At 42.1% G+C, this 26421-nt stretch overlaps 1 protein-coding gene across 1 annotated transcript; it reads right to left on the bottom strand.

Moving 5' to 3' along the window:
- Window positions 1–452: 452 nt before the first annotated feature.
- Window positions 453–18407, bottom strand: EED (embryonic ectoderm development). The gene is made up of 12 exons (XM_054164594.1): window positions 18279–18407; window positions 15269–15421; window positions 9933–10025; window positions 8096–8161; window positions 7258–7383; window positions 7063–7144; window positions 5319–5410; window positions 4258–4391; window positions 3078–3183; window positions 1954–2112; window positions 1442–1515; window positions 453–779 (listed from the first exon to the last, which is right to left on the bottom strand). Exons 1-12 carry the CDS (start codon window positions 18405–18407, stop codon window positions 653–655), a joined length of 1341 nt encoding a protein of 446 aa, XP_054020569.1. The 3' UTR covers window positions 453–652.
- Between the last annotated feature and the right edge of the window lie 8014 nt (window positions 18408–26421).

Genomic DNA, 26421 nt, shown 5'->3' with positions numbered 1-26421 from the left:
ACCCACAGGCCAAGATGAAAATGGATTCAGTGAAACAGTGAAACTGGTACCACCTCCAGACCGAAGTACATAGCTACACACAGCAAAGCCACTGCAGGCACACTAAACATGAAGAGCAGAAGGAAAAGGAGCTGGGTTGGGAGGAGCCCCAGCAAGAGCAGAAGCGCTTGCAGAAGGCTCTCAGCAAGAGGCTGCCCTCTTCTCAGCAAACTTGCCCTGTTACATGTTGTGTGATGCTCATGGTCTGGGAGACACCTGTAGCCAACTCCAGTCAGCTGTCCTAGATGACTCAGATCTGCAGCCCATGGCTGGCCTAGGATTCTGTCCCAGCAAAGCCCGTATCAAATTTATAGCAAGTTATCATATATTTGACAGCCATACACAAAGTAATTTCATAGGCCATAAGTGAAAACTCACTGTAGGAAATAATTAAAATGGACAATTCAGAAAACTTTACAAAAATACTTCTTTTTATTAAAAAGCAGCAATTTCAAGCAGAACAAGACACAGAATGTAAACATCACTAAGTTCAGCTCCAGCTTGCCGAACCTTTGAGGAAGTCTATGCTAAATGCATCTACTGTACTAGCAAGTTAACTGACTAGATTAGAATTTGAAAATATATCTTCTACTTTGAATTCATAAAAGGTAATTTATCGTAGTCTGTCCCAGCGCCAGATACTGGCATCATCACACACAGCTATCAGGATACTACTGTCCCTGCTGAAACTGGTTTGTCGAATGGCAGCAACACATTTAGGATGAGTAAGTGTTGTACACCTACAAAGAAAAGAAAATTAGTCAGCTGCAGTTTTAAATCTGCACTTGCTCCTACACCAGAGTGCTGTCCCATTAACCTCACCTTTACGTGGCTTAGGAAGAACTGAAGGGCTGCAGGATTATCCCCTTCAGGGTGTATTTTGAATTCCCAATGTGGACTTCAGAAAGCAGTCATTTCCTGCTCACCCACCACCATTTCTCACCCACCCAATGTCCAATGAAGCACTGATTGAAAGCTTTTTAGTCCCGTCATTTAGAACTCTCTGCAAAACTTCCTGGCCACTGAGGTGAGGAACTGGAAAGCTGCAGTTTTCATCACACTGTGCTCAGTGCTAGCTTTTACCCTCTCATTGCTCTAGTCCTTTCACTGCATTCTTCTTTATCATGTCCCACCTAGCACATTTCTTCTTCGCTGTTTTGTAAGCTCTTTACTGTACATGGCATGCAGCACAATCTGGCCGGGTACTATTGCAATGTAAATACTAAATCAGTGAAAAATACTAAGTGTTAACCTTAAGGGGCTCAGGATACTTAACTACTAGTTAAAATGGGAAGTGACTGCTACTGTTAAAGAATTTCTATAGTTATCAGTGCAGGAAAACAGAAAGCACCCTAACTCCCTGTCTTTAAAATAGAAGAGAAAAAAAAATACAAGTACTCACTTGGCTTTATGAGGGTCCTCTATCTCTAAATCCCAGACATAGAGTTTGCCAACCTGATTGCCCAGAGCAAGCATCTTTAAAAGAAAGCAGAATATATAGGTTTTAAAATGCTATCTCAAAAAAAATGGAACTCAGAATTCTGTAAAGGCTCTGAGCTGGTAAACTGTATGTCAACGCCTGAACCTGAATCACTTACTGGCTTTGTTGGAGGGGCTAGAAATGCTGTAAAATTACCTCCCTTCTTCCACTTTATTATCCATCTTTGTAGATGAGGGAGGAAGATACCAGTAAACACACCTTTGACAGAAACTAAGTATTTGGTGGAACTTCATCCACCAGGCAGAACCCAGAATGAAAAATCTGGAGCTCCTTCAGTTTCATATGAAGTCCTTTGCAGCAAATTGTTCTGGTTCTCAAACATCACATGAACTAAGACCTCCTGTGCCCATAAACACCGAATCAATTAAATGTTATGCACCTTCAGATGCAGCAGTGTCAAAACTCACACCTACCTTTTGCCAGAAATCCATTGAAAACCTCATGTACCATATATCACACTGGCTGTAATCAAATCTGCCAAGTATGGTCACATTTGATTCACTGGGCTTGATTTTATCTATATCATCTTCCATTTTGCCAGGTTTCCAGCACACAATGGCATTTTCACAAGACTGGGGGGAAAACAAAATCAATCAGTTATATTCACAATGTATAGTTAGACTGAAGGAGCAATATAATTATAACCAAACGTTTCACCTCTCAGCTTCCCAATGACATTAAAAAAGTACCAACTGAAAATCTCATCTCTGTCTTTAGATCACAGCCACATCACCAACAACTCCGTGCTGCACATCACTGGGAACCTGCTACCCTCACAGCTTTGCCAGGTAACAGGACTGCTAGAGCCCCCACACAGGTTTCAGATGAAGTCAACCAGATGTTCTCAAACACTTCCATGAGCAGTTTAAATTAACCTTGATTTGAGGACTGTTCACCCAGTTCCTTTCACCAAAAGGACCATGCATGCACTAGTTTCTGACAATGAGGCAGTAGGACTGCCTCCTGTAGCCTCTGCAACCCAGTATTACCAGTGAACACAACGCATTAATTGAAGTAACTCCATTATAAGAACTCTTTTACCCCTTTAGCAGTATCTAGTCATTCTATTTCTGTATGTTCCATGCAGACTTTGGTTAGAGGGCCAGTACCTTTAGCAGAGATAAGGCTGCAGTAATAATTTTATTTTTTGAGTATAAGCTGCTTATCCACACATCCTGACAGCTGAGAGCATTCACACACACTCGATAGATTAAATTACTGTGCTGTGTTAGATGATTTTAAGACCCTAATGCTAGAATTACATAGAATAAACCAGGTTGGAAGAGACCTTCAAGATCATCGCATCCAACCCATCAACCAATCCAACCCACCTAATCAACTAAACCATGGCACCAAGCACCCCATCAAGTCTCCTCCTGAACACCCTCAATGATGGCGACTCCACCACCTCCCCAGGCAGTCCATTCCAATGGGCAATCATTCTAGTAACTAGTCTCACACTAGTAACACTTCTATTGCTCGAGATCCTCAAAACAATCAAATAAGAGTAAAGTAGCTGAAAAAGCTGCAACATTACCTTGGAAAGAATGAGATCTCCCAACCATCGCACACAGTCAACATAGTTTCTATGTATGTCTCTTGTAGAGAAGTCAGGAAAATGAATTTTCTGGGAAATAAAAGGCCTACGGAAAAAAATGCCAAGTGAGGTTCAGAGAAAGAAGCACAAGACTAAATTTTAACGGCCACATTTAACGTATCTTGATGTTAAAAGGACAAACCTGTCTTTTTTAACAGTTTTACAACAAAGTAGATTTTGTATGCTTTTGTTTATCTAAACACTAGTAAGAACAGTGCCTGTTTTCATCCTAATGAAATAATGAGTTTCCCAGGTACAAGACTGCGCAGAGACAGTGCTGAGCAAAACCACTCCTTCAAATACAGCTCCTGTTGCCAAATACTTCAAGAAATATTTAAAGCCTTATTTTCCTGCTGCTGCCTCTGCAACATCTGAATTGCTAAATAGAAATACACATTATAAAAAAAAAAAAAGCACTTAAAAAAAAAAAAACCAAACCAAAAAAAAGAGAGGCATCATTTAATATTTGGTAACATTACCAAAAAAGCCAGAGAATTTTCACAGCTAGTCTCATTGCTGAACATGTTCAGTGTGTTTTACTCTTCAATTCTCTCAATGGTTTAACTGGAAGTTAAGATTAAAAAGTTGAAGAACTTCACAAAGGAGGATTTATCTATCAGGTATCTAATTGCTATGTTTACTTGACATTTTACTCGTATCTGAGGTCAGATCAAAGAATGATGGCAATTAAGGTCATTACTATGCAGACAGTCCTGTCCCCTCCCCAAAGTCAACTAACAGATAGAATAATTAGTAATAACTACTCAACAAAACTATTTGCTACATTTAATCACAGGGATTTGCTTCCCTCCTAGCAATTTTGAAGGAAGATGAGTCAAAGCCACTGATGTCTGGAAACAGAATGAAATATAAGCTTTAATGAAGAATGATAAAGATGGTGATTCTGTATCTTTATAAGTCTTAGGACTCTGAATCTGAATTAAATGACATTCTAAAGGTAAACATCAGTAATACACATCCAGAGAGCTGCAGTATCCAGCACAATTCCCAGGTCACTCACTAGCCCCAAGAACTCATTATCTGGACAGGAATTAACTTGGGCCATTGATGAGGATATTCATGTTCTGTGAAGACAGCCAAAAAGATGAAAACTACATACCTGTTGGTTTTATTTGGGTTGTACTCATAAGACTCTTTGATGGCATTTATCATTCTCTTGGAATTAATTCTCCAGAGTTTTAGAGAGTGATCCATCCCACAGGACATGATTTTTTCACCAAGAAGATCATAATCCTATGTATATGAAATAATTTTGAGCATCCCCAGCCTAATCTGCATTATAATGACTCAAACTTTATTCCATCATTTCAATCAAAAGAGTATTTTCTCACAAAAAATGCATCAAAACTGCATCTTTCCAATAGAAAAACACTATCAACTTAATCCTGCTCACTGCAAAGCAGCACAGTATTTTAACAATTATATTCACTCTCTCTCAAGAAAGAGAGACATATTCAATGGCACTGATGGACAAAGAATCTACTGCTAGTGCTCTCCCCTCAGTAAATGCCCTAGGATTCATGCCATGCAGCAACTTTGGCAGAATTGCAGGGCTATGACACCAGTGATGGCTATTTACAACCATAACAGAATAATGCAGTGTCAGCTTCCACATAGATGCACCCCTCACCTTTCAGGTCGCACGACAGGAATGGAAACAGTTCTTAAGAGCAGCGGACTAAAGTAAATTATTCTAGATGGTATTTGCTGGGTACCAGTGTGTGTTCACAGCCACTGAAATGTGCAGCACAACTCAACTGAAATAACTTCTTTACTTCACTACCACATCTCTAACATTTATTTGTTCTTGCTGCTTTGGCCTTTAAGATCTCATGAAATGAAAAAGTGGGACTGTCACAAAAGTGTTTTACTCTTCCTAGGCCCACTGAGCCCTGTTTTGTTTATTTCTAGGCTGCACTGTGAGAAAACTAGCTACTGAAAAGGCAGAAAGTGAACACCTGTCCTGTATACTGAGAGGTGACTAGATCAATCAAGCCACCTGCCTCTATCCTCAAACCAGTATTTATGCACTTCTGGTTTTATTGCTTGTTTGGTTTCTTTTTAAGTAGGTATAATATCCAAACAGTGCACAAGAATTTGCATATTGTAGGCTTACTACGCTTTGTAAATCTAAATCACTGCCCCAAGTCTTCCACTTACTGCACTTAACACCTCATCCCTGTGCCCTTCTACTCCTCCAAATATTGCAACCAGCGTGTCTGTCTGGATGTTCCACAGTCTCAATGCATGATCTATAAAGAACAAATAAAATTACATGCTGCTTTTTATATGCACATACGAATAATATATTTCAGCTTAACTACTTTCAATAACAGGTGTTCATATAAACATCAAAAAGGCACTTAATTCCTCTTCACTTGTAAGAAACATGGGAATTGCATTAACTAAAATTGCCATTACAACTCAACTGTTTGTGGAGTGATTCTGTAGTTGAGAAAGTGTGCCCATCCGCCTCCCCCAGGGGCAGCTTCTAACCAAAATGGACTTCGATCTTTAGATCATCCAAAAAGCATAGAAAAGTCTGATCTTGGACAGGTATTATTCAGTCTTACCTCAAAAATAATTTATACATCCAAAAATACTAAATTCCTTTTGGCCATTCTTACATCAGCTTTCTGAGATGTTTTGATTTTCCTTTAAAAAAAATAAATCTTTAAACTATTATTAAATTATACAGACTGTAGTGATGGGAGAAACTCTCTCTATAAACAGTACGTACTCCAAAGTCAGTCAGAATAATCCACTTGTTCAAAGAAAGTTTTAGCAGTTTCTATTGTAGAACCTCTACTGTATTTCCCATGTGGAAATGGGAAGTTCTGTTGCACTTAGCTTTTGGATTCCACAAGTACACCGCAGTGAATGACAGCAGTAACAAATGGAAGGCCACAAGGTCCTAAATAACTTTCCTCTTTTTCTACTCATCTCTCAGAAAAGTCATTCTGAGACTCCAATCTTCTCCTGCCTTGTGCCTTCTCAAATACAGTATCACAGTATCACCAAGGTTGGAAGAGACCTCAAAGATCATCGAGTCCAACCTGTCACCACAGACCTCATGACTAGACCATGGCACCAAGTACCTGATAGAGACTGCATTAGAACTTGTAGCACTACTACTGATGTCAAAATGCTACAAAAAGAGAACCTAACAAATACACAAAACTCAAGAAATTCAGCGTTACAGACCCACAGCACAAACTTGACAGCTGCAAGAATCAGACTCCCAAATCCTATTCTCAGGTAGCTTCATCAGTAATACCAAATATACTAAAATGAAGAGTCTCCTTATGCAGGAATGTTTCCAACTCAAGCATTCCCAAAAGGCCTGCTCTTGCAGCAGACCAACTACTCCCTTACTTAACAAAACACTCAAGACATGGAAGGTGTTGACTGTTTGGATGTTCTGGATGATCCCGTAAGACACCATACCAAAAATCCACTTCTTTCACTAATGTGCTTTTTACCACTGTCTCCCATTGAAGTCAGAGCTGCTCCTGAGCAAGAGAACAGAAGTTCTCCCCTGAACAGTCAACGCTGCCTGCGACGCTGAGACATCCCCCTAGATGGCAACATGATTCAACAACTGAATGTACCTCAACCATAAGAAAGGAAAAAGTAATCCCAATCTTCATGTTTTTTCTTTCCCCAAAGCAGCACTGTTTACAAGCCCTTTGCACACAGGTGGAATAATGTCTATTGAAGGCCTTGGATTTAATGCATACAAGATGTATAGCCATAAAAGAGTACGAATTGCTCTAAACTTTCAAGGTAAGCCCGTTTAGTGCCAGACAAAAAAAAATCATGGAGCTATTGGCCATTTTCAAGACCAAAATCCAATCCAAAGTATCCTGATTTGTGCAAAAACAAAAGAGGTTTATTTCCTCACCTTTGCTTACAGATAGAAGAAGATTCGGATCTCTTGGATGGAATTTCAGTTCATTGATTGCATTTCCATGGCCCACGTAGTGCTGGGATAAAATTCAGAGACCAAGTTATCATTTCCCCTCACGTTTACCTGAATTTAAAAGATGTAAGTTTCAGGCCTTACTGAAATGCCAGTTTTGATGTTTAGAGCACTCACCTTTATGCACTGCATTGTAATAGGATTAATAATCCTAATAATACCCCTGGACCCTGCCACAGCCAGGAGAGGATGGCTTGTATTGCTATCATATGTCCATGCACAAGTATAAAAATTTTCATCTGCCTACGATATCTCACGTTAAGGAACACAGAAAAAGCCTTTCTTTTTTCCCCTCTTCAACACTGCAACTTTTTTAAAGTAAAACTTGCTGCTATTTTATGCAACTGTCCACAAGTCTCTGCTGGACCCAGTAAGATACATATTTGATTACATATCAGTAAATACAAGCAACGTCACCTTTTCTATAGCTGCCAGTTTCCTCACTTCTGTTCCATAACATACAAGTAACACCACCTCTCCCAGCATCACCTTTCAACCCCTTTCACCAAAACACTTGAAGGTTGGGAATAAAATAAGGATGAATCAAGACCATGTTCACAAGTTACTGACTTGTGCACTGCAAATGAGCAAGACAAGTTATTACCCCTTCAGAGTATGACACATAATTCTTAGACTTTAAACCCAGTTCCAATTCACAGGGAAATTGAGACAGTAAACCAGTGAATGTGCAACATTACACAACATTAGTGTTGGGAAGATTAAACTGATGAAGAATCAGTTTTCAATACAGCACATTCACTGACTTTGCATTTTTGATACTTTTCCAATAGGAGAGACTCTGGGATGTGGGAAAGAATCAAGACTTGGACCTAACAAATGCTTCATATGAGCAAAGTATTACAAACAAAGCCTTCATATGTCTTTGCCTACAAATTTTCCTCTTCATTTTTGACCTTCAGGAAGCACACAAGTGGCTTTTAACTTAAAAGGATACATCAGCATCCACGTAGGACTGTAACAGACGGATTTCACCTTGGGAATGACATTCATATAAAGTAACCTGGAGGGGAAAAAGGAAGTGTAAGAGACTGCTGCTTACTTCTGATATTTCAGATGAAAAATCGCATGCACTTGTGCATTCACTTCCTGATGGGGAGCGCTAGTGTGCCTTTATGGTTCAGATATCAACCCTTGTCTGCTTGTTTCTAACACATGGAAATGGTTTGGTAAAACAATGCTCACAGCACTTTCAGTAAAGCACCACTCCAGGACTTGTCAACAGTTTTTCCTAGATATTTACACCTACTATTTGAAATGTCTTAGCAAGATTAAACTCTACTTGGATTTAGTTACTGCACTGGGTCTGCCTGACAAGGCTTTGGTAGCAGGAATCTACAGGGGTGGTTTCTATGAGAAGCTGACAGAAGCTACCCCTGTGTCCAACATAGCCAATGCCAGACAGCTCCAGCATGCACCTGCTGCTGGCCAAGGCCAAGCCCATCAATGATGGTGGTAGTGCCTCTGGCATAACATATTTAAGAAAGGGGGGAAAAGTTACTGCTCAACAGCAACTGAAGACAAAGAGATGGCTGTGACTACATGGCAAGCTCACACTGGACCAGGCTCCTGGCAGGATCTGTGGAGCCATGGAGAGCCCATGCTGCAGCAGGTTTGCTGACAGGACTTGTGACCCCATGGGGGACCCCACTGGAGCAGTCCGTTCTTGAAGGACTACAGCCCATAGCAGCAGTTTGTGAAGAACTGCAGCCTGTGGGAAGGACTTCAAGTTGGACAAGGTTGTGGAAGACTCCCATGGGAGAGACCACAGGATTGAGTAAGGGAAAAATGTGAAGAGTACTCCCCATGAGGAAGAAGCAGCAATAGAGGTATGATGAACTGACCATAACCCTGTTCCTTTGCACCAGTCAGAGGAGGAAAGTGAAGAAAATCAGAGTGCAGTTGTGCCCAAGAAGGGAGGGGTGAGGAGAAGGTGTTCTAAGATTTGGAGTCTTTCTCATTACCTTACTCTGATTTGATTGTCAATAAATTAAGCTAAATTTCCCCAGGTTGAGTCTGCTTTGCCCATGACAGTGATCAGTGAGTGGTTTCTCCCTGTCCTTATCTCAAGCAATGAGTTTTTCATCAGATTTTCTCTCCCCTGTCCTGCTGAGATGGAGAATGATAGAGTGGCTTTAGTGGGCACCTGGTGTCCAGCCAGGGTCAACCCACCACAACAGCTCTAGCTTGACTTGGGTCTTTTAATGAGCAATTGATGCCTTGTTCAATCTTAGTTTAGCTCTTTTTGTAACTGCAAGGTTACAAAAGGCTTCTGGTTTATTCAGGAGTTATTTTCAAAACGGAAATGACAGAGACCTTTATTCAGAAAAAGGCTATACATTCACTTCACACAGGCTATTAATTTAGCTACTGAGCTGCCTGGCATCATTGCAGACATTTCTCATCCCATTTTAGAGCACACAACCTTTTGGAAACAGTAATATCTATGAAGAGTACTTTTAGCAGGAAGATACGTTTATGCAACTCTCTTCTTTATCCCATGTTTCTGTTACTAAAGGATTTTTTTCTTTACTATATAGGCTAATCCCCAAATAGCTAACACATAACTTTATAAAACAATCCAGAGGATGCAACTCTCCCAAATAACAGATGTTGCCTAGCTCAGAAGTCAAGCTTTCTCTGTGAAGTATCCTGTGTCTGGACTAAACATGGGTAAAGAGACTGGATGAAGCGGGGAGGAGGGGGGGAAGATTGCAATCAGAACCACAAGGAAAGGCAAGGAAAGGCTTATGGTTGAAAACAGCTTTACTCACTCTGTTGCTGCCTACAGTGGCAAACACGAGAGGATCACCTTCTTTACTGTGCCAGTTAAACTGGACTCCAAACAAAGGCTGGCCATGGTCCTCCTGTAGATGTGAAGTAAGAATAGAGAGGGGAAAAAAAAGTAACAACATAAAAATAAAACCCACAGGCATATTATTTCTGTGAAATTCGGTAGTGGTGGTAAAGAGTTTAATTGATGTTTTCCTCCTCAAACTACTAGGTTTGCATCCAGTATAATTTCAGATAGTAAACATTTTAAAAACCCATTTTTTTAATGCCATGTTTTAACTTGGCTGCCTTAAGGGAGGTTAAAGGAATATTTCACCCTTTTCTCCTCTTCCCCACCTCACAGACTTTTATTTAAAAGTGAAGAGGAAGAACCGTTGTCTCAGTTATGGACAGAAGTTGCAAGAACTCCTGGGTTATATTTGCAGCTCTACTAATTAGTTTTGTAATTTTAACCAAGGTAAACCCTGCAGCTAAGGCCACACATATATATGTATTTTATTTTGTTACAATTACTTCCATGCAAGTATTTACAGCTTCACAGAGAAGAATTATTAGGTCAGAAAAGAATTATACTAATAAAAGCTGGAGAAGGGCCACATTTAACTATTATAACACAGTCAGATCATGCAACTCTATCAGACACGATGAACTCTATCCAGCATGTCACAATGCTGCTGCAAAGGTCATGTCTACAAAGTGTTTTCACATCACCTTCACAAACAGCAGAGAAATGCCAAGTATTATTTTTATACAGCTTACATCAGTTTAATAGAGAAAAAAGGGGCAAATATGTTTATGAATTGTGATGAATATGGTGGTGCTTGTTAATAATTGATAACAGTATTTTGGCCTGTCCTGACAGGATGTTTTCAGTAAGAATAATGTTCATTAAAGTGCCTCCCCACAGGGGACTGTCTGGGACGGTGCAGGCAGGAAGGAAATGTCTCATGATGGTTGTTAAGCAGCCTTCAAATGGCAGCGCTTCAGAGACAACAGGAGAAATGTTAGCCCAGGCAACTCTAGCCTATCCAAGAATCAAAGAACAAATTTGAGGAGGGGGTATGGGTGGGGAGTCAAACACTACTCAGAAAAGTAAGGAAGTCTGGACGAACTTAAAATAGCGTTATTTACTGAAAAAGACATAGCTAGACCTAGAAAGAGAAATGAGAAAATCTTTAACAGGTGAAAGCCCCCCTGCATTTCTTAAGGAGAGTAAACAACTTTCAAAGCTGAACACAAAGCAATTGTTAAAAGGTTAACTCAAGGTATTACCCACCACAACAAGAATAGATTAGTGGCTTTATGTGAAGAGGGACATAAGATGTTAGGAAAAGGAAAAGTAGTAAGTTTATTAGTGGCCCCCATGCAGGAGGGAAAAAAAAACAGGTAATCAGCACCTGCAAAGCACTGGAATTTAATCAGAGATGAAGAATGATGAAAATTGTATGTCATAAGATTGCATATATAAACCCATGATGTTTAACACCCAATAAAGATGTGAATTATACTTTCTAAGCTTATTTTTTTTTTAGTGCATTTAAGCCTTCCTTGAGGAGAATGGCTAGAGGTCAAACACTGAATACCTTTGAAAGACTTTTCCACTGATAATTAGGTGGATCTGAACTTCTGTGTGAAAGAGTTCAGGCTCGTGAATACCGAAGACTTTTGACATACTGCATGAAGATAACGTAAGTAAAACACATGTATTCTTACTGCTTTATTACAGAGATACATTGTGCTTGCTTTCCTGCAATAGTCTTGTTTTCTGTCACGAGCGCTGTTTCTGATAAATTCAGTGAAACCGGAAAAGAGGAAGGTTTTTTCCCTTCCCTCAAGATGGGTATTTTTCCAGCATGAGTTGTGCTAAGCTTGTGATTTTCTACGCAGGGCCCAAACTAAGGTGATATATAATAAGCAAAGAGACAGAACTCTATTTGAGCACATACTTAAAGCACTTAGTTAGCTTTTTCAAAGACAACCTATTTCCCTGGAAAAATTACTCTGAGAGACAAATGTCTTTAGACTACTAACATCATCTGCACTACATTCCTCAAATCGAATGCTACAACTTCCAAGAGCCTGACTGTACACACAGCAGTTTTTCTGGTGCTTAATGGATGAAGGAGTCAGGCAGAGACTATTACAGGAAGACACTAAAAAATGTGAAGAAGTTATGCTCATCTCCTTTAAACTACCACTATCCTCACTGGTCAGAGATAGCACACAGCTATCTTGAGAGTACCTGTCTGCTCTGTTTTTTATCCCAAGTGCTAAATAATGAAGAAGCAGGTTTTTAACAAATGCTGCTTTTAGGTGCTGCACGTTACAGTTATCCTGAGATGCCAAGTATGTCACACAAACCTGACTGCTGGTTTATACAGACAAGAATGACCCAGATGTTGTAGAACTGTGAAGCGCCATCTTGAGCCTAGTATGAATAAAGGGCACAAAACCCAAAGTACTCTGGTTCGTCATGCATCAGAAAAGAAAGTCAGAGGAGAAAATAAGGTTTACAGTTGTTACAAAGGCAAATAAATTTAAACCCATGACTAGTTCTGCTCTTACTTAAAACTAGCTCAGGTTCCATCAGACAATAAAACTAGACCTGTTTTAAGTTTGTAGGCAGTCAAGTAAATATTACAACAGGGAAAATAATCATCCACAACTCTATGAACACAATTAATATGCTGTCCCCACACTGCCAGCATGGAAACAAATGACCATGCATACATTTCCACTTCCAAGGAATGGAAGCAAGCCATTACTTGCACTAGGTTTAGACACCTCTCCTTTACACATCAAGCTAGACTCTTGCATTTGGTTAGGTACCAATTCCCAGCTCAGGGGACAGCAAATAGGAGGTGAGAGACAACACTGCTAACAAACAGTAAGCCACATTCTTTGGCACGAGCAAAAGGTAGGGCAAGTAATAACAGCTTTAAAGGGAGCACATCAAAGCAGAATACACACAGTTCTTTGCTGGAGGATCTATAAGCAAAGCTCATATGGATGTGAGTATATGCACCTGTTAGCTGTATATGTTCATTTATAAGCTACATTTCCATTCAGCTCACAGAAAGATTTTTCACTACACCTTACAATAACCTGATACAGCAACAAACAAAAAAAAAAGTCCTTTTTTATTTCCTGTCATTTTCCAAGTTGTATTTTTGTTTTCCTGGTGCTTAAATTTCACCCAAAATAACTTCCACAGTGGTGTTTAAAAAGCATATTTAGCAACCACTGAGTTTTTCAGGCTGAATCATAACCATTTAACATCCAAAGCAGACAGTAATGGCTGTATTTCTTTGAATCCCCAAGGGAAAAAAAAGTAAAAAGCAAATTAAGAGGGAAAAACAAGAGTAGGGAAGTGGAAAAATACATAATTTGTATATCCCTAAAGAATAATAAATTTATTTTCCTGTCTTTAAACCATGTTGACTCTTCATTGATTTCAGTACATGCACCTTACAGCCTCATTCAAAGATACAAAAACTATGGGATTATAGGATGTGATGTTCAAAGAGTCACAAGTGTTTTTTTGAACCCACATTTAACATTCAATCATTAGTTTATCTCCACAGTATCTGCAAAATTAGTATGGAAGAACAGGAAAAAGAACAGAAGAGACATTTCCTCAAACATGAAGTAGGAAGTAGTTACCAAATTTGACTGCTATGTAGTCTTCATATTAGCATGCACATTTATTATTAGCACTTATTTTAGTTCAAAGAGAAATGGAGTTGAGGAAAGATAATAAAAATGCCCCACTTAGAAAACGTAGTATTTTGGCTTTCTCACAACTTGATTTCACTTGCAGAGGAATCAATTTCCAGGCCCTTACCCAAATCCACAGAAATCAGGGATTTCTTAACTTCATAGCATGGTCTTTAGGGTCACCATACAGTGGGGATCTGAGCTGAAGTTGAGGTGAAGAAATACTCTCTTTTCCCAGAAGACAACTGAAAAGTACTAACCCCTTTGGAGTATTTGGTCTGCAGATGGAAACCAAATGTGCTTAGCAAAACTCAGAACTTGGTAAATGTTTGGGTGCCAAAAGGCCTGGGCCTGTGTTTGAAGCATGACTTGGAGCCACAAAAAGCACTATGTGCAGAGGCAATTCACGCGAATCACAGGAAGAGCTGCCTACTTACATGAAAATGAAAGAACTTCCCTTCCTCCTACACCCTCAAAGGACTGGAGGTAATTTTTATACCTCAGGAAACACATTAAGATCAACTTGTTTCTCAGGTACTTTTCTCAGTATAACTCCGTATCATAATTTCTCTGGTGGCAAAACTCACTTAGGATGTTCCCATGCTCCAGAACTCTCATCCCCTCCTGCTCAACTACCCCAGCATTTCAGTGAAGCAGGCTGAAGCCAAAGCTTCATCAGTTAATATGTGGAGGAATGAAAAAAACCTTCTTAAAGCAATTCTGCAGAAAGTACCCACCATGGAGCTGCACACATCCTCTTGGTAGCTAATATTTGTTGTTCCAGACACAAGCTTTCCTTTATTTAGAAATCTTGCAAAAACAGAATCAGATGACACGTTTACAGCTTTTGCCACATAAATCTCTTACACAAGACCAGGGAATGCAAGAACAACATCCTGACCGTGTAAAAGAATCAAAGAGAAAATGCATTCAGTCCACCATAGTCTGTCACCAGCACAGAAGAGAACAATACCCTAAAGACAAGAACAGGGAGTAAAGACCACGAATACACAACCCTTCATACCATCAAGTATGATGTGGGAAGGTAAATATGACCTAAATCAGGTGCAAGCACACAATAGCAACTCATGATTAATCAAATTGCACTACACAGCATTTATGACAATTGCCAGAGGACAGAAAATATTTCAGGAAGTAAGTTTCCTCAAAGCAAGTTTGAGGAAAAAACTACTCCAAGATTGCTGAGTTGTTCTGTTGTTTGTTTGGGCTCTTCGAAAAACATTTCCACAGGTGTAAAAATCTGTAGAGGTTATAAGCTCTGCATTGAGTGGTCATGGGTTTGGTTTTATTTGAATTTATTTATTTATTTAGCTTCTTTTTCTCAAGCAACTACAACTTCAATGAAACATAATTATAACATATCATACATAACTTTGCACATGCAAAAATTGGGTGAATTGCATCACTACCTACCGTTTCCCATTTCTCAATACCCTTTTTTCTTCAGCTATTCTAAATATTCTTTAAATGAGCAAAGAACAGGCAGAGATTTTAAAGTATCTATCTTAACACTCTCCTGAAGTCAACATGAACATTACTGCCAGCACGTGGTACCTAGCTGAAGTTCACACATACCTACCTTAAGGCTATTTACACATTTGAAGGAATATTTGCACTTCTTTGACTTCCATTTTCCTTTCCCCCAGCTCTTTCTTCCAGGCGCATTAGGAGTGTTTGTTGGTGTATCGGGGCGCTCAGTGTTAGTACCACTTTCAATACTAACAGCATCATCCTGAAAACATTCAAATTATATAGAATGTAATAAAGATTATCATTAACTGCTTTTAAACTCAACTAATTACAAAGCACTTGGCCTTTTCACTTTTCCTTCTGCTCCAGAAGAACACAAGGTCTCCTAGGACTTGGTGTTATTTAGATTCACATATTTAAATCTATTACTAACATAATAGCATTCCTCCCTAGAAACAGAACATGAGTCATATGAGGACTAATCTATGAGTGAGAGATGTGAACTGTGATCTAGTGAAGTTTCTTCAGAATACTGGCAGTTCCTTTTAACAAAATACCTAAAATGGTCACTTTCCCTAGAAAACATCTTTGATGCAGACGAAATGAGTTCTTCTGAAGTGCTGAAGGAAGAGGTTATTTGTGTAAAAACATTATGCTCAGCCAAACTAAGAATATAACCATTCTGAGAGGGTGCACCCTCAGCTAGCATCTTCAGTAAGTCAGCACTGCCACTGGAAGTTCTACCTCTCCCTTCTCTTTCCTACAGATACTCAAACTAAAAGCTAAGTTAAACAAAAGAACCCCAACACACATAAAACAAAAATCAACAAACAAGAATCAACAAACAAAACCACAAACAAACAAACCACTTGCTGCCTGATCAGCTAACTAATCCAACTGGCCCTCCAAACAGCAGCAGCCAGAGCTAAGGTAAAGACATGAAGAACTGAAAAAAGGGATGTGCAAAATAACCCATCCAGCTGCTGAGCAGTTTTAAATCAGCTTTGGACAATTAACAGCAATTATGAATCCAAATGCAGTCTGCCTGCAGGACACTGCTCACATTTGTATTCTCTGCATCACCCATCACAGCACACTTCAACTTCACTGCATTGTAATTGCCAATGCTGTGATTCCCTATGAGTAAATTAAGCTTGCTGAAAAACAACTTCCCATCAGAGTAGTAAGGGGAAACAAACTCATCCCAGGACCACATGAATTCTAGATCTGAACTAAGGGAGACAGAGACAAGCAACAGCCTGTCACTGAAAACGACTACAGGAAACATGAAGCTGCATCACGAACTCCACTAGAAATAGTGAATAGTCATCTATAAACACGAATACACCAATTCCTACCAAACATTTATTCTTTCTCCCCGTTTCATATCTGTATCATCAAAAGCCAGTAAAGATATACTGGTCTTTGGCTACCCAATGACTCCAAAAATCAGGACACCTGAGAGAAGAAATAGGAGGAAAGACAGTACACAAGCTTGTAAGCGAGCTGGCCAAACCTGGAATTATTTCATAACTTCTCACTGCACCCCTAAAAGGGCCACCTCTCCTCTAACACTCATAACTTGAGTTTAACATTTTTTACATTTTCCAGTTTCCTCTCCTTTACTGCAAAAAAAAAAAAAAAAAAATCAGAGTTTGTCAAATTCTCATCACCCAAGTGTACTTGCTAGTCAGTATCACAATACTTCATGAGAATAAAGTTTTCTCTAGACTAGCCAAATATTGTTAATATAAGAACAGCAGGTACCTAATATGATACAACTGTACCAGGTATCCGCAACTACAACATAACTGACAAACTTGCATCCAGGATACCTGTGGAACAAAATACACCCTTTGTACAAATCGACACTATTATGGCAACTTCTAAACAGAAGACTCAGAATATTTCTCCAAAAGTCTTTCCAGAAACTCCACAATCTTTCAAGGAATTGAGGCATCCAGTAACAAACTTCTGGAAAGGGACTCTCTTCACCACTAACATAAGTCACATTTTCAGTAACCAGACAGCACGTATCCCATGGCCACCAATGGCCTACAACAGACACTAAAGCAAATCTGAGTTACTCAGTCAGCAGATTACACTTGGATTCACAAATGCTGCTGAGCAGTTAAATAAATAAATAAATAAATAAATCAGTAGCAGTGGTACTGAACATCCCAAACCTGCCTGTCAACTCACAAACAGCACTTCCACAGGTTGTGGGGCATGCTATCCCGATCCCTCACTTTCTCTAACCAGGAAAAAACCCACGCTGCACAAAGACCAGGAACTATATAAAGTTACTGCTAGATAGTTTAGATTAAGTTTTTATTTCAATTATAAAGTTATTTTGCTTCAGTCATGTTACCTTTGATCTGAATACTAGACGCTAGCCCATTTTAGAGATTCCAGCCCTAAGCCCCCGCCACCTTCTGCTGACAGAAGCCTGTGAGCACTGTCCCCTATTCCTCATTCACCAAAGGGCTACACACAGAGATTTATGCCACGTTACTGTACAACGTGACGGTGAAGACACGACGTAAAACTACAAGAAAAATATAATATTGTGCTGGTGTGCAGAAGGGAAAAAAAAGGAAGGGGAAGTAGGAAAAAAAAAAAAAAAAGACTTAACATCATGAAGCAGACTTCAAGACAGAGCCCGCTTAGAGTTTGGGCCGCAAATTTTCCTCCCCACCCACATGGAGGCACAGCGAGTATCTCTCCCTCGCATCCACGCCGGTCTGTCCCACCGGGGCCTCCTTCCAACAGCCCGTTTGCCTCGAGGGGCAGCCATCGAGCCGCGGCGGGCGTGCTGACACCCTCCTCTCCCTCATCACCCTCATTCCCTCTCCCGCCCGGGATGCGCCCACTACCCGGCAGGGTGGGACGTGGACCTCCCGTCGCGGGAAACCGGAGGGACCAGCTCGGGAGGTCCCCACACGGCGGGAGCTGGTGAGCGGGCGGACGAGCGACGGCCACCCCCAACCCCGGCCTCAGCGCTCCCGGGCGCCCCCGGTGCGAGGCCCCGCGGCCGCCGGGCGCGCGCTCCCGCCTCACCGCCGCGCACCTCTGCCCACCCCCCACCCCCTAGCTCCTATCGCCAGGCCCAGCCTCACGTTCTCGTCTCCAGACAGGTCCCCGGGGTTACTGTTCTCGTCGCTGCTCAGCTTCTGCTTCTTCGCCGGCATCTCGCCCCCCACTCCCGCCGATGCTGCCGCCGCCGGGGCTTCTCCCCGCTCAGACATCTTCCCCGCCCCCCACCCCGCCACGCAGCCGCAAAGCGCGGCCGGGGAGGTCGAAACGCCTGCCGTAAAGCAGCAGCGCGCCTATTCCCCGGCCGGGCCGCGGCCAGCTGCCACACTGCTGAAAAAGCGTTCTTCCCGTGCCCGGCGGTGCTTCAGGGGCTTGGTGCCTGAAGGGGTAGAGGGGTGTCTTCGCCCCTCCGAGGGGGCGGGCGTCAAGCTGACCCGTCCGTTAACATCTAGTGGTACTTTATATCGCTGTTTGATGCGTGGCCGTGCCAGGCAGGGCCGGGCGAGGACGTGCGTAAGGTAGAAACAAGCACTCCCTGTCGCCGAGGGTTAGCGGTGCCTCTGTCCGACTTCATGCGGCTCCGGAGCGTCTTTTCTTGCGCTGAAGGGAGGTGGCTTTTCTATTCTTTCGCTGTACAAAAACCCTTTAATCTGAAAACGGTGTTTCGGGACGAGGTTTTGTTCTGCTGCCTGCTCTTGTACTCCTGGCAAGTTCCTAATACAGCTCTAAGTGAGGTAACTGCAGTTGCCAGATTTTTATTTCAGAATCGACAGGTCCCAGAGTTATAATAATTATGAACAGTAAAAAAATTTCTGCCAAAAGGGAAAACGTAATCTGCCCATAGACACAGGATCTTATTCGTTGTTGTTTTGTTTTTCTGGTGGGATTTGTTTGTTTGCTGGGGCGGGGGGGCAAAACCAAGCCTTTCTGCCCCGAGGGAGACATTCCATCCTCAAAAAGCGATTACTTTCGTGGTAGTGACAGAGGTGAGTCGTGCTCTGTATGTAAAATCTAATCTCGCATAACATTTCAAAGATAAGAGGAAGAGATATGCTAAAAATGGTGCATGTAGTGTTTTTAGCAATAAACAGTTTCTTCTCATCTGCAGAACTGTAGGTTGCAAGGAAGCATTACATAATATGGCAAAAGGTTATAGTGTACAATTAATAAAAGCTCTCCTTGGGTCTGTGCTGTAAGATCAAGGTTGTGATAAAAGTGTGTGGGAAAGTAGACAACAGGCTTGTTTGTAAAATTTGACAGCATGTTTTTACACTGACAAGACTAAATAACAACTGTGCTGCAGATCTGTTGAAAGAAGGGCAAGCACAAAGTTTTTAGTGGTGAGGGTTTTGTGTTTCTCCCCATGGGTGTCCTTGAACTGATGGAGAGAAGATGGCTCCTCTTCATTTTGCAGCTGTCACCTGATGGTCTCCAGACAGCCTGCAACACATTCAACTCTACCGTGTTTCTCTGGCTTATCCAAAACACAAGGAAAATGAAAGACTCGGCTAGCCTGCGCTTCTTGGCCTGCATGTAGGGAAGTTCCCCAAGCACACCCAAAATGAACCAGTTCGGTCTCCATCACCAATTTACTGGTCCCAGGCTGGTCTATGCCATCTCCCGTTTTCTGGATGCCTTTAGCAGGTGACAATCCTGGCTGCTCTAGTCTAAACCACTTGCCTTTTTATGCTTTCTCAGGAGACATGAAAGCACACTAGGCATGATGACTTTCCAAAAGTCATGGCACACTTCATGAAGCTTCATTTAGAGAATTAGTTGTGTGGTTAAACACAAGTTTGAAATGTAAGAGAGTTTGCTTCAATTTTTGCTCTTGGAAAGGTTCTGTGCTTTTCTGTACCTCAGTTTCTTGTGGTAATGGTTGCAATAAGCAGTGTGAGCATTCTGGCAGTGTAGGCCTAGAGCCTGACATGGTGGTAGGCCGCGTCCAGCATGGGTGCAGAAGTGGCTAGCAGTATAGCAGAATAGTGCTGTGCCTGCACCGTGTAACCAAAGCAGGACGCTGGTAGCTATAAACACAGAGAGGTATCTTGGAATAACAGGACGCACACGTGCATCAGCAACCTCACGTGTTAATACTAGTTTAACCAATAATCAATAGTGATAGTGTGTGGTCACTCGTGAGGGGCCAATGAAGCCATGCCAGCAGTGCCCTCCGAGTTTATGTAAGTTGTAAAGGTTTTCTTACTGCGCACTTCTTCTATGCACTTCTTACTAGCCTGTCAGCTCTACTGCCTGCTCTGTACTATGCTTGCATTATAATCGAACAACACTGAAGCAATAAAGGATAAATACTAGATCATACTGATCAGCTGTATTGATTCCGATCTCCATCATCGCCCAAAGTTTCTCAAGACTGCTTTGGCAGAAGAATTTCTTGCAAGCCAGGGTGGTATTATGAAAAAAAATACAGTTCATGATTTGTTTAGTTCATATTATACTGATGTATAAATAACATACATAGATGAATTAAGAAGTAATAAGGCCTTGATGTAGTCTAAAGAGGAAAATGTGAGAACATTGCCGCACCTCAAGTACTGTGTCCAGTTCTGAGCCCCTCAGTTTAGGAAGGATGCTGACTTGCTGGAACGAGTCCAGAAAAGAGCAACAAAGTTGGTGAGGGGTTTGGAACACAAGCCCTACGAGGAGAGGCTGAGGGAGCTGGGGTTGCTTAGCCTGGAGAAGAGGAGACTCAGGGGCGACCTTATTACTTTCTACAACTACCTGAAGGGAGGTTGTAGACAGACGGATGTTGGTCTCTTCTCCCAGGCAGCCAGTACCAGAACAAGAGGACACAGTCTCAGGCTGCGCCAGGGGAGGTTCAGGTTGGATGTTAGGAAAAAGTTCTAGACAGAGAGAGTGATTGCACATTGGAATGGGCTGCCTGGGGAGGTGGTGGAGTCACTGTCATTGGAGGTTTTCATGAGAAGACTTGATGGGGTGCTTGGTGCCGTGGGTTAGTTGTTTGGGTGGTGTTGGATTGGTTGATGGGTTGGACGTGGTGATCTTGAAGGTCTCTTCCAACCTGGTTTATTCTATGTATTCTATTCTATGTAACAAGACAGTATTTTTTAACACCTACAGTCAGTTTCAAGAAACAACGATTTACTGGTATTTTAAAAGTACACAGGGAGGGCTAGATTTGATGTATGTGAGAGGATTTTGCCAAGTGCGAGTTCTCATAGGATTGCCATAGTAAAAGTCAAAAAGAAGAATTTCTGGAATGCCTTGAAAATGTGGGCTCTTAAGAGATGAGCTGATCTGGGAGTGCAGGCAGGTTACATACTAGAATATTTCTGGATCAATCAGTGACACTGAAATACTTCTACACATACACACACATATATACGCACACACACACACACACATATATATATATGTATATGTGTGTGTGTATATATATGCGTGTATATATGTGTGTATGTATACACACACACACACACACACATATATACATATACGAGTTGAAAGTAAAGCTGTGTCTCTCCTTTCATTCATTGTCTTCAAGGCGCATTTCTTCACAGACTCCTGAAATGATGTAGTTTGGAAGGAGCCTACAAAGCTCATCATCTGCTCAAAGCAGGGCCAGTTAAAGCCAGTTACTGAAGGCCAAATTGATCCAAGAGAACTTGCAGCCACTGTGGTACTGTTTTCAGTACTTGACTACACTTAGGGTAATATTTGTAATCCTTGTAATGAGTCAGCAATTCCTGTGCTTTGATTTATGTCTCTTGACCCTTATCCTTGCCTCTCATCCTTTCCCTGTGTATCCATTTTCTCTGCATCCTCCCATTAGGTAGCTGTAGACAGCAATAAGCTCCCTCCTTAGGTTTCTCTTAAGGTTGAACAGAGTCAGTTCTTTCAGGTTCTTTTCATAAATGAGTAGCAGCAGTTCCCTGATCAGCCTAGTGGCCCCCACAATGGGCTCAATCTGGCATATGAATGTATTTATTGTACTGGAGAGCTCAAAGCTGGACACTTGCAAGATGTCTGTTGGAACAGGTTGGACTTGATGATCCTTGGGGTCTCTTCCAACCTTAGTTACTGTGATACTGTGATACTGTGATGTGATCTCACAAGTGCCAAATAGAAGGGAAGAACCTCTTCCTTTCATTTAGTAGTCATTAACCTTCTTTGCTACAATGGCACCCAACTGACCAGGACCTCTGAGTCTTTTTCCCCAAGGCTCCTTTGTTGACACCTAACCTTTAGTGTTACTTAAAGCTATTTCTCTACCAGTGCAGGACTTTGCCTTTGTTGAACTCCATGAAGTTTCTGTGAATCCTCCAACCTGTCTTGGACACTCTGCTTACAAGCCTTGACCTCCAAATTTGCAATCATTCACCCCCAGTTTAGGACTGTCTGCAAATTTGCTGTGATTGCCCCTTATTGTACCATCCAGGTCATCATTAAAAGACATTAAATGGTACTGGCTTTAGTATCCATCCCTGAGGGACATCCCTAGTTGGGCTGTAACCAGTTGGACTTTGTACCACTAGTTGCTCTTTAAGCCAATGGCCAAACCAACTTGCCACCTGCCTGGTACTACACTTATCCAGACATATTTCACCATTTTCACTGCAAAGGTACTATAGGAAAACATGTCAAAAGCTTTCCAGCATCCACAGCTCCCTTTTTTGTCCATACAGCCAGTCATGTCATGGTATAAAGTCATCCGTTTGACCTGGTAAATACATGCTGGCCACTTGAAATTTCATTCTTGTTCTTCATGTCCTTGGACATGGCTTCTAGGAGTATTTGTTCCATCACCTTCCCAGCAAGGAAGGCTAGGTAGGTTGGTCTGTCAATCCCTGGATCTTTTTTCTTGCCGTCCTTGAAGACAGCTGTGATCATTACCCATCTCCAGTTATCAAGAACCTCCCCAGATCACCATAATATTTGAAAGATGATAGTGTCCCTCACAATGACATTGGCCAGCTCCTCCAGCAGCTTTTGGTCTCATGGACTTGTGTATGTCTAGTTGGCTTCAGTGATCCCTGACTGCTATGCTGGGTACTGCTTCACCCCCATAGGCTGCTACTATCTTGGGAAGCCTAAAGGCAGACCACATCAGTGAAAACCATGGCAAGAAAAAGTATTGAGTACCTCAGCCTTTTCCATGTCTTTTGTCACCATGTCACCTGCTCATATTTTCTTCAGCCTTCCTTTTGCTGCCAGTATACGTACAGAAGCCTTTCCTGTTAACCTTCATCTCCTTGTCTGGTTTCAACTGCAGCTGAGCCTTGCCTTTCCTAACACCAGCCCAGCATACTCAAGCCATGTATTCCTCCTGGGCAGCCCACCTGTGCTTCCACTTGCTGTACACTTGCATGTTGGAGCTCAGCTACGAGTCCCCTGTACATCCATGCTGGCCTGCTGCCACACTTGCTTGATTTTTCTGCACATCAGAACAGACTGCCTTAGAGGAGGTTCTCCTTAAAGATCAACCAATTGCCATGGGTCTCCATGCCCTCTATGGGCCCTCTACTGAGTAAGCCAGAATCTGATTTCCTACAGTCCAAGACTGTGAATCTACTACTTGCCTTTCTCATTTCTCTCAAGATTTTCATCTCTAGTCTTGTGTTTCTGCAGCAAATACTGCACCTTCACATCTTTGACCAGTTCTTTTTTCTTGTTTGATCCACCAAGACATCCCCTCTGACATCTTTGTTCCTTGATAAATTTCAGATAGTCTATATAAAACAGAAGGACCTCTACTCAACTGCATTTTTCTGGTGGTGATTTGGACAATCAGCTGGTTCAAGTAGCCCAGTACTTCTTTTAGAATCACGGAATGTTTTGAGTTGTAAGGGGCATTTAAAGGCTATCTAGTCTAACTTCCCTGCAGCGCACAGGGACACCTTCAGCTGGATGAGGTTGTTCAGAGCCCTATCCAACCTGACCTTGAATGTTTCCAAAAACAAGGGTTTTACCATGTCTTAGGAGACCTGTGCCAGTGTCTGCACAGACCTGTGCAGTGTTGCACTATTTTCATTATACAAAATTTCTTCCTTGTAGCTGGTCTGAGTCTCCCCCCTTTGAGTTTAAAACTATCACCGCTTGTCCTCTTACTGCAGGCCCTGCTAAAAAGTCTGAAAGGCCACAATAAGATCTCCCCAGAGCCTTCTCCAGGCTGAACAACCCCAAAGAGCAGACAGTAGATGATACATAAGATAAAATGCAAGAAATGGGTGAAAAGATGAAGGAGTTGTGCTACACTGGTGTAGAAGGATACTTGAAATAAAGAGCCAGTGGGCAGACAGATCAAGGATCAGAGCCCTGGAAAACTAGGCTTTTTGTTTCTACAGCTACAGGAGCATGAAAAAGGCTTTAGTATTCTCCTCAGACAGGATCTGTTGTCCTCAAACCTCTCCCACTACTCAGTGGCTCCCATTACTCAGCAGCTAAGTTTGGTTCTTCAGAGCTCTGGCATTTACAGTGGGGCTCTGGCCTCTTTGCTGCCTGATACTACACAGGTTATTTTACCTGTGTATAGAGATAGCCCTGCACCTAAACTACCTGATACCAGCATCTGCTGTATAAAAATGCTTCCCTGTTACTGACACTAGCTGTTTTCTGTGTATGTATAGGTCAGAATAGCTGGATTAACTGGGAAACATAATTTTTACATTCTGTTAGCTTGATGGGAAAACATAGCCATGGCAACTGAGGTGGATTCTGTTCTGCTTCATGTATTTTCAGGAGCCCTCTCAGTTGATCTCCAATTACAGAGGCTGTGCTACTGATACTTCTATTGAGAATCTGAGAACACTGCTGGATTTTCAGAACAGCAGTTGAGTTTGCAAGTCTGACAGCCAACATCATAGTTTTTGCCTTATGAAAACAGCAAATATAGAAGCATTAACATCGAAACCCACAGCATCCCTTTTGCATAATGGGAACATGACAGCCAGAAAAGGCTGCAGCCTTTTTTCCCTTCTCACTTGTGGAAAATTAACAGGTCAAACCGTTAGCTGACTCATGTTCTGAAAGCAAGGAACAGCTCACACACAGAAATGTTGCTGCACAAGTTCAGGATGATAGAGATAAAAGTCCTATGTTTCATCCATCTTCTACAGCTAACAGCCTCCACAGAACTGGAAGGTGTACCTGAATCAGAAGATCAGACAGCTGAGTCGATCTTACAGCTCAGCGCTACTGAAGGAAAGGACATCTCCTCCGCAACTCATCCCAAACTTTCTCCATGTTTCTGGATCTGGTTTTCTACCACTTCTCTTCCATGGACTCTGCTTGTCAGGGGGCTATCAATAAGCCAGTTCAGCTCACTGACCCAGAAGAAAACTGATCAAGCACAAATTTGATCTTTTCTCTCAGGCCAATGAACAAGACCAGACTTCTGCAAACTCTGTAATGACCTCCAGAACTTGTGCAAAGGAAGACTGGAAGCTGCAGCCAGGAGTCAAAGATGGCTGAGGAACAAGATCTCATCCTAATGGTAGTGGTGAGCTCCAGCTCAGCAATCTCCTGAAATCTCCCTGTGTGCCACTTTAGTTTGTCATTTGTCTTCACAGATGAACAAGATGGTGGTGAATGGTGCCACATCCAGCTGGCTGCCAGTCACTAGTGGTGTGCCCCAAGGATCAGTGCTGGGCCCCATGCTCTTTAACATCTTTATTGATGATCTGGATGAGGGCATTGAGTCCATCATCAGTAAATTTGCGAACGACACCAAGCTGGGGGCAGGAGTTGATCTGCTGGAGGGTAGAGAGGCTCTGCAGAGGGACCTCGACAGGCTGGACAGATGGGCAGAGTCTAATGGCATGGCATTTAACAAGTCCAAGTGCTGGGTGCTGCACTTTGGCCACGGCAACCCTATGCAGAGCTACAGGCTGGGGTCAGTGTGGCTGGAGAGCTCCCAAACAGAGAGGGACCTGGGGGTGCTGGTTGACAGCTGCCTAAACATGAGGCAGCAGTGTGCCCAGGTGGCTAAGAGGGCCAATGGCATCCTGGCCTGCATCAGGAACAGTGTGGCCAGCAGGAGCAGGGAGCTCATTCTGCCCCTGTACACTGCACTGGTTAGGCCGCACCTTGAGCACTGTGTCCAGTTCTGGGCCCCTCAGTTTAGGAAAGATGTTGACTTGCTAGAGCGTGTTCAGAGAAGGGCAACAAAGTTGGTGAGGGCTTTGGAACACAAGCCCTCTGAGGAGAGACTGAGGGAGCTGAGGGAGCTGGGGCTGCTTAGCCTGG

This window comes from Dryobates pubescens, chromosome 10, assembly GCF_014839835.1.
Source record: "Dryobates pubescens isolate bDryPub1 chromosome 10, bDryPub1.pri, whole genome shotgun sequence".
NCBI classification, from domain to species: Eukaryota; Metazoa; Chordata; class Aves; order Piciformes; family Picidae; genus Dryobates; species Dryobates pubescens.
Note: the sequence above shows the minus strand (reverse complement) of the source record. Positions and strands in the feature narration are given on the sequence as shown.

Excerpts from the sequence above, each read along its gene's own strand:
- EED (XM_054164594.1), bottom strand. The coding sequence starts at position 18,407 with ATGTCTGAGCGGGGAGAAGCCCCGGCGGCGGCAGCATCGGCGGGAGTG. Across the intron at positions 15,422-18,278 it reads ACCTGTCTGGAGACGAGAAC|GATGATGCTGTTAGTATTGA; the intron begins GTGAGGCTGGGC and ends GAATGTTTTCAG. Across the intron at positions 3,184-4,257 it reads AACCCAAATAAAACCAACAG|GCCTTTTATTTCCCAGAAAA; the intron begins GTATGTAGTTTT and ends TTTTTTCCGTAG.